General features: G+C 42.4%; 1 protein-coding gene across 1 annotated transcript; it reads left to right on the forward strand.

Annotated features, from left to right (window-relative positions):
* The first annotated feature begins 879 nt into the window (after positions 1-879).
* Positions 880-2,000, forward strand: LOC112817633 (olfactory receptor 10H3-like). The gene is made up of 2 exons (XM_025864825.1): positions 880-901; positions 1,039-2,000. The coding sequence occupies exons 1-2, from the start codon at positions 880-882 to the stop codon at positions 1,998-2,000; spliced, it is 984 nt and encodes a 327-aa protein (XP_025720610.1).
* The last annotated feature ends 6,526 nt before the right edge of the window (positions 2,001-8,526 follow it).

The following is an 8,526-nucleotide window of genomic DNA, read 5'->3' on the forward strand; positions in this document are numbered from 1 at the left end:
GGATGTATTTTTGTCATATGCTTCAACTAAAACCACATACTGCCACAGGCTGAATGAAGAAGCAGCTACAAGCATCATCTTGTCTCCCACCCAGCCAGCATGGGACAAATATGCTAAAATGTAAAAAAAAAAAAAAAAAGATGCCATTCTTGTCACTAAATGTTCATTTTGTAAAAGTAGTTACTTTCCTAAAAATATGTTGCTTACAAAGACATTGAATAGGTTGACTCTTCTGAATGTATCCAAAACTGAATATTGTCAGAGAACCTCAGTGTTCCTTTCTAATATGGTGAACATGGGGAGTGATAATGCACCAAACAAAAGCCCATTAGAGGCTCAAATTTTCTTGCGTGTAAAGAAATCGCCAGACCAAAATGTTAGAAAGCTGTATTTTTACATTTTGTGTCACTCTTGGGAATGGTATCTTATTTTTTACTTCAAATTCATAATTTGAATGATTATTACTGGTGTAATTCTATGAGAAATACTGGTTTTGGAAGTGGATCTTCTGCATCTCTGTGCTCTCTCTCGCTGTGGTATGTTCTGACTTCATTCTTTGCTTTTTCTGGGTGCACAAGCCGGTCTCTTCCTGTCAAATCCTCACATACCTTCTTTCTTTCTTTTTTTTTTTTTAAGATTTTATTTATTTATTTGAGAGAGAGAATGAGAGAGAGAGAGAGAGTATGAGAGGGGGTTGGGTCAGAGGGAGAAGCAGACTTCCCGCTGAGCAGGGAGACCGATGCGGGACTCGATCCCAGGACTCCAGGATCATGACCTGAGCTGAAGGTAGTCGCTTAACCAACTGAGCCACCCAGGCGCCCATCATATACCTTCTTTCTTTTTCTTTCCTCAGAGCACCGCTCAGGGCTTTCAAGTTCCATGCTAAAGAACAGCAGAAACAGTGAGTATCCTTGTCATTTTCCAAATCCTAACACACTGCATTTAAAGTTCTTCCATTTTGTAGATTTTTTAGGGTATATTGTTACATAGATTCATGATCTTTATTCTGGTCACCTTCATTCCCTGTGATCTGAGCAGATGCAGCATTGGAGGCTGGTCAGAACTATAGCATGGTGTCTGAATTCATCCTCGTGGGCTTCTCCAACTTCCCACAGCATCTCCTGCCTGCCTTCTTCCTGCTGTACCTGCTGATGTACCTGTTCACCCTGCTGGGGAACCTGATCATCATGGCCACTGTGTGGAGTGAGCGCAGCCTGCACACACCCATGTACCTCTTCCTGTGCGCCCTGTCCACCTCTGAGATTCTGTTCACTGTTGCTGTCACCCCTCGAATGCTGGTTGACATGCTCTCCAGCCACCGCTCCATCACCTTTGTGGCCTGTGCCAGCCAGATGTTCTTCTCCTTCACATTTGGCTTCACCCACTCCTTCCTGCTCATGATCATGGGCTATGACCGCTATGTGGCCATCTGCCACCCCCTGCGCTACAACGTGCTCATGAGCACCCGCACCTGTGCCCGTCTAGTATCCTGGACCTGGGCTGGTGGCTCAGTCATGGGGATGATGGTGACCCTGATAGTTTTTCACCTCACCTTCTGTGGGTCAAACATGATCCAGCATTTTGGCTGCCATGTGTTTTCCCTCCTAAAGTTGTCCTGTGGGAAGGAGACATCCTCTGTCACCTTGGGTGTGATCCTGGTGTGTGTCACAGCTCTGATGGGCTGTTTATTCCTCATCATCCTCTCTTATGTCTTCATTGTGGCTGCTATATTGAGGATCCCCTCAGCTGAGGGCAGGCACAAGACCTTCTCCACATGTGTGTCCCACCTCACTGTGGTCATTGTGCACTACGGTTTTGCCTCCATTATCTACCTCAAGCCCAAGGGCCCCCATTCTAGGGACAGTAACACTCTGATGACCACCACCTATACAGTCTTCACTCCCTTTCTCAGCCCGATCATTTTCAGCCTCAGGAATAAGGAGCTCAAGAATGCCATAAAGAAAAGCTTCCAGAGAAAATTCAGTCCCCTAAGCACCTGATGGCTAGCTTTGTGGTGAGGAAATATGATAGCAGGGCTAGGAATAATACCAACTCTCTCCATAGGACTGCTGTAGAGATTCAATATATGAGAATACTAAACAGGTATTGTTGGATGCATCCATAGGTGTTGGATGCATGGTAGGTGTTTGTTTTTCTTCAATGTGTTTGCCTCCCTCTTACATAGCCTCTAGTGATCACCATCTCTAGTTCTTGACCCCATGTGATGAAGTCCATCCCATTACCTCTGTCTAAGAATGTGTTATCTACCTATGGGTTGGTGGGGCACATCACAAGAACGTGTCTGTACACTCATACACAGCACTCTTCTTGCATGGACAAGGAAGGCAGACCCTCCCCTCCTCCACCATAAGAATAACAGGAGTAAGCATCATAATGAATGCCATCATCATTGGGGCTTTTCTTATCAGGCACTGTGTCCAGTGTTGTATAAGTATTATTTTTAATTATGACAAATGCACAAGAGAAAATAAATTATTCGTCTCCAAGAAGATGACTGACTCTTTATAGTTCCTGCTGTCTTGGGTGGTGTTGACCTTAAGGAAGTTTCTATGTTGATCTGAGTTGAGTGAAGGATGTCTGAATGTGAAGTAAAAGAGAAAGAGGGAGGGAGAGGGAAAGAGTGGAAGGAAGAGAGGGTTCAGTGTTTGGATAAGAACATACAGAATATTAAAAGTGTGTTGCTGTCTGACATCTTATGGAAATCCCTTTCCCTTTTCCCCACATTACTTTCCTTTTTTTATTAATTTTATTTTATTATGTTAGTCACCACACATTACATCATTAGTTTTTGATGCAGTGTTCCATGATTCATTATTTTCATATAATACCCAGTGCTCCATGCAATACATGCCCTCCTTAATACCCATCACCAGGCCAACCCATCCTCCCACCTCCCTCCCCTCTGAAACCCTCAGTTTGTTTCCCAGAATCCATAGTCTCTCACTGTTTTTCTCCCCCTCCGATTCCCCCCCTTCACTTTCCCCTTCCTTCCCCTAATGTCCTCCATGCTGTTCCTTATGTTCCACATATAAGTGAAACCATATGATAATTGTCTTTCTCTGCTTGACTTATTTCCCTTAGCATAATTCCCTCCAGTTCCATCCATGTCGATGCAAGTGGTGGGTATTCATCTTTTCTGAAAAGGATGAGTAATATTCCATTGAATATATGGACCACATCTTCTTTATCCACCACATTACTTTGGGTAAAACATCAAGTTCTCATTCCTATATTTATTTGACTCTATCTAGGGGATGTGTTGTAGGGTAAGTGCTATCTCAAGATGGCAGAAGAGAGGTCAAGGGTATGCGTACTATTATTATGCAGATGAGAATTATTGGTGGAGGTCACACAACACGTGAATGAAGGGGGTCACAGGGAACATTAGGCTTGTCTGATTCCTATGCTTGGGGTTTGGAAAAGCATATGTCTGCACATCTGGGAAGGAGTCCTTCAGTGGATCTAAACTATTACTCAAAGATGAGGCCAGATACTGGAGCTGGAGAGAGAAGATGCTTTGTAATATTAAACCCACAGCCACCAGTCATCTCGTGAACATACAAGGACTCTCATCAGAGGGTCAGTAAACAAAGACACACCAAATATTAGTTTGATTATATTTCAGAAAGGCATATGTTTTTGTGGATTCTTTGGCTTGGACCACCAGGACAACAGGGGTAGGGAAGAACTTGACTACAGGGAGAAGTAGGGCCCCCAGCCACCACTCATCTCATTAACATACAGAAGCCACTATTATCACTCCTGAGACAGGGGCTTAGGGGCTGATGTTTTGTATGGTGACTAACATAACATAATAAAACTAAAAAACAAATAAAGTTTCCTTCTGAAATAAAATAAATAAATAAAAAATATAAAAGGGAAAAATTTTTTTAAAGTTTTTCTCAACCTGATACCAACTGAGACTTTCTTAGCTAACTGAGAATATATACTGCAAAACTAGCAAATAGTATATGAAGTGGTGAACTATCAATACTTTCATTTAGAATCAGAAAACATGACAAGGTTACTCACTGTCTCTGCTGGTCATTAGCAGGGAACTGAAAGTCTGGAGTGGTACTTGAGAATGTCAAGGAAAGAAAGAATATCAGGACAGAAATGGAAGAGATGTGGTCATCTACCTAGAAAAGTAATAGAATGAAAGTAAAATATTTTTGAGCAAAGACACAATACAAGCTGCAGAAGACTAGATCAATTTCCCAAACTCATAGCATTGCCCATAGAATTAAACACATAATACCCATGAAAACGTAGATTTTTTAACTTTTATTTTATTTTATTATGTTATGTTAGTCACCATATAGTACATCATTAGTTTTTGATGTAGTGATCCACGACTCATTGTTTTCGTATAACACCCAGTGCTCCATGCTGTACATGCCCTCCTTAATACCCACCACTGGGCCAACGCATCCCCCCACGCCCCTCTGCTCCAAAACCCTCAGTCTGTTTCTCAGAGTCCGTAGTCTCTCATGGTTCATCTCTCCCTCCGATTCCCACTCCCTTCATTTTTCCCTTCCTTCTCCTAATGTCCTCCATGCTATTCCTTATGTTCCACAAATAAGTGAAACCGTATGATAATTGACTTTCTCTGCTTGACTTATTTCACTTAGCATAATCTTCTCCAGTCCCATCCATGTTGGTATAAAAGTTGGGTGTTCATCCTTTCTGATGGCTGAGTAATATTCCGTTGTATATATGGACCACATCTTCTTTATCCATTCATCTGTTGAAGGGCATCTTGGCTCTTTCCACAGTTTGGTTATTGCAGACATTGCTGCTATGAACATTGGGGTGCATATGGTATAAGGAAATACACCGTCTTTTCACTACATCTGTGTCTTTGGGGTAAATACCCGGTAGTGTAATTGCTGGGTCATAGGGTAGCTCTATCTTTAGTTTTTTCAGGCACCTCCACACTGTTTTCCAAAGTGTCTGTACCAACTTGCAATCCCACCAACAGTGTAAGAGGGTTCCCCTTTCTCCACAACCTCTCCAACATTTGTTGTTTCTTGCCTTGTCAATTTTTGCCCTTCTAACTGGTGTAAGGTGGTATCTTAATGTGATTTTGATTTGAATTTCCCTGATGGCCAGTGATGATGAACACTTTTTCATGTGTCTGTTAGCCATTTGTATGTCTTCTTTGGAGAAGTGTCTGTTCATGTCTTCTGCCCGTTTTTTTACTTGATTATTTGTTTTTTGGGTGTTGAGTTTGAGAAGTTCTTTATAGATCTTGGAAATCAGTGCTTTGTAGGGTCATTTGCAAATATCTTCTCCCATTCTGTGGGTTGCCTTTGTTTTGTTGACTGTTTCCTTTGCTGTGCAGAAGCTTTTTATCTTGACGTATTGTATGGTGACTAACACAACATAATAAAATTAAAAAAAAATAGTCTCTTATGGTTTGTCTCCCTCTCTGGTTTCATCTTGTTTTATTTTTTCCTCTCTTGCCCTATGATCCTCTGTTTTGTTTCTCAAATTCCTCATATCAGTGAGATCATATGATAATTGTCTTTCTCTGATTGACTTATTTCACTCAGCTTAATACCCTCTAGTTCCATCCATGTCATTGCAAATGGCAAGATTTCATTTTTTTGATAGCTGCATAATATTCCATTGTGTATGTGTATATATATATATATATATACCACATCTTCTTTATCCATTCATCTTTTGATGGGCATCTAGGCTCTTTCCATAGTTTGGCTGTTGTGGACATTGCTGCTATAAACATTGGGGTTCATGTGTATCTTTGGAGTAAATACCCAGCAGTGCAACTGCTCGATCATAGGGTAGTTCTATTTTCAACTTTTTGCGGAACCTCCATACTGTTTTCCAGAGTGGCTGCACCACCTGCATTCTCACCAACAGTGTAGGAGGGTTCCCCTTTCTCTGCATCCTTGCCAACATCTGTCTTTTCCTGACTTGTTAATTTTAGCCATTCTATACACCAACAACAAGACAGAAGAAAGAGAAATTAAGGAGTCAATCCCATTTACAGTAGCACCCAAAACCACAAGATACCTAGGAAAAATCCAACCAAAGAGGCAAAGAATCTGTACTCAGAAAACTATGCAACACTTATGAAAGAAATTGAGGAAGACACAAAGAAATGGAAAAACTTTCCAAGCTCATGGATTGGAAGAACAAATATTGGGAAAAAAAATCTGTGCTGCCTAGAGCAATCTACACATTTAATGCAATCCCTAACAAAATACCATCCACTTTTTTCAAAGAAATGGAACAAATAATCCTAAAATTTGTATGGATCCAGAAAAGACCCCGAATAGCCAAAGCAATGTTGAAAAAGAAAAGCAAAGCTGGTGGCATCACAATTCCGGACTTCAAGCTCTATTACAAAGCTTTCATCATCAAGACAAAATGGTACTGGCACAAAAACAGACACATAGATCAATGGAACAGAATAGAGAGCCCAGAAATTGACCCTCAACTCTATGGTCAACTAATCTTTGACAAAGCAGGAAAGAATGTCCAATGGAAAAAAGACAGTCTCTTCAACAAAATGTGTTGGGAAACTTGGACAGCCACATGCAGAAGAATGAAATTGGACCATTTTCTTACACCATACACAAAATTAAACTCAAAATATATAAAAGACCTAAATGTGAAACAGGAATCCATCAAAATCCTTGAGGAGAACATAGGCAGCAACCTCATCGACCTCAGCCTCAGCACCTTCTTCCTACAAACATCACCAAAGACAAGGGAAGTAATGGCAAAAATGAATTACTGGGACTTCATGAGGCTAAAAAGCTTTTGCACAGCAAAGGAAACAGTCAACAAAACCAAAAGACAACCAAAAGAATAAGAGAAGATATTTGCAAATGACATATCAGGTAAAGGGCTAGCATCGAAAATCTTTAAAGAACTTATCAAACTCAACACCCAAAGAACAAATAATCCAATCAAGAAATGGGAAGAAGACATGAAGAGACATTTCTGCAAAGAAGACATACAAATGGCCAACAGACACATGAAAAAGTGCTCAACATCACCGGCATAAGAGAAATCCAAACCAAAACTTCAGTGAGGTACCACCTCACACCAGTCAGAATGGCTAAAAAGATGGTTTTAAGACAAGGAAAAGACAGAGGAAAACCACCATGGACTTTCACTGTATATCTATTTATTTCCCCAGACTAGAAAGTGCCCACTGCTAATCGAAATATGGGGAGGAAGCAATCCTTGTGGACTGCTGGAAAGAACCAAGAATGGAGAAGCATAAATTTCACATGCTCTGTGCACCAGGTCATGGTCTCCTGAGCATCAATCTTGATTGCTAACACCTGTCTAAAGGGGGCATGTCAGAGGATATTTAGGTAGCATTACCTGTAGTGGGGAAATGGACAAGCTGCTTGGGAAACGAAACTGGGAAAAGGGAGGTCGCATGGGCTGGATGCAAACACTAGAGTCTAGGTAGGAGTTCAATGCACACACAGCAGTGTAAATGAACCTATAAAATGGTCTTGAGTGAATGAAGCAAAAGCAGATGAACACTCTAGCATAATTCCACTGGGCACATGAAAATTAGAGCACCTTGAAACTATTCTGGTTGATGCTGTAACAGTGTATACATGTCATTATACATTTTCAAAACCCAAGATGTGCAATACAGACTGAGAACCCTAATTTAACCTGTGGGCTTAGTTAATAATAATGTAACCATATTGGTTCACCAACTGGAACAAATGCACCACAAGAATACCAGATTGTACAACCATTAGCAGCAACCCTGGCCTCAACCCACCAGATGCCAGTAGCATCCCCCCCCCCATGAGCTCTGACAGGCAAAAAGATCCTCCAGGCATGTACAAACATTTCAGGTTGAGGGGCAGAATCAGCCCCAAGCAAGAATGTAGACTTAGAAGCTGCAAAGGGCACTAGGTTGGGTGAAGAACCCATGACCCAGAATGGGCAACCTGAGAAGACACTCAGCAGCTGCCCAAGGCTAAGAGCCTGTCTTATGACCTTCTTCCAGGCCCTATCTTCATACCCAGTCTGGGTCTTGCTCCCCATAACTGTTCGAGTATTGCCACCTACCCTGTCCCTCCTGGTCCCCCTCAGCCTGGGCTACCTCTTCCAGGAAGCAGCCAGCAGGGGAGGGCAGAAGAAGCTCTCCTGCCTGTGGCTGTCAACAGCACACAGGGGCAGGTGTGGGGCCAGACCTCGGGGCGCCTGGAACTGATGCTGTGTGCTTTATCCCTGCTGCAGCTTCCCAGCAGGCTGCTCCCCAGGGCTTCCCTGGGACACCAACCTGCAAGGCTGCCCTCAGGGTCTGGAGATGCCAGGAGGATCATCACAGGGCCTTTAGGGACCTGAAGCCTCTACTCCTTCCTCCAATAACCCAACACAACCAAGGCTTCCTGCTTCTCTCTCTGCCCAGAGAGCCCCAGTCCCTGCTGAGGACTAGGAGCTCCCAGTCCTAGGGGAGACAGGGCAAGAGTAGATGCCCTCAAGTCCTTGGGGTCA

The sequence above is a fragment of the Callorhinus ursinus genome, unplaced genomic scaffold (assembly GCF_003265705.2).
Source record: "Callorhinus ursinus isolate GAN/ISIS: 27379988/994484 unplaced genomic scaffold, GSC_fseal_2.0 scaffold131, whole genome shotgun sequence".
NCBI lineage: Eukaryota > Metazoa > Chordata > Mammalia > Carnivora > Otariidae > Callorhinus > Callorhinus ursinus.

Bases quoted from the DNA above. Each gene is read 5' to 3' on its own strand.
- LOC112817633 (XM_025864825.1), top strand. From the start codon at position 880: ATGCTAAAGAACAGCAGAAACA. The intron at 902-1,038 runs GTGAGTATCCTT...TGATCTGAGCAG, and splicing joins GCTAAAGAACAGCAGAAACA to ATGCAGCATTGGAGGCTGGT.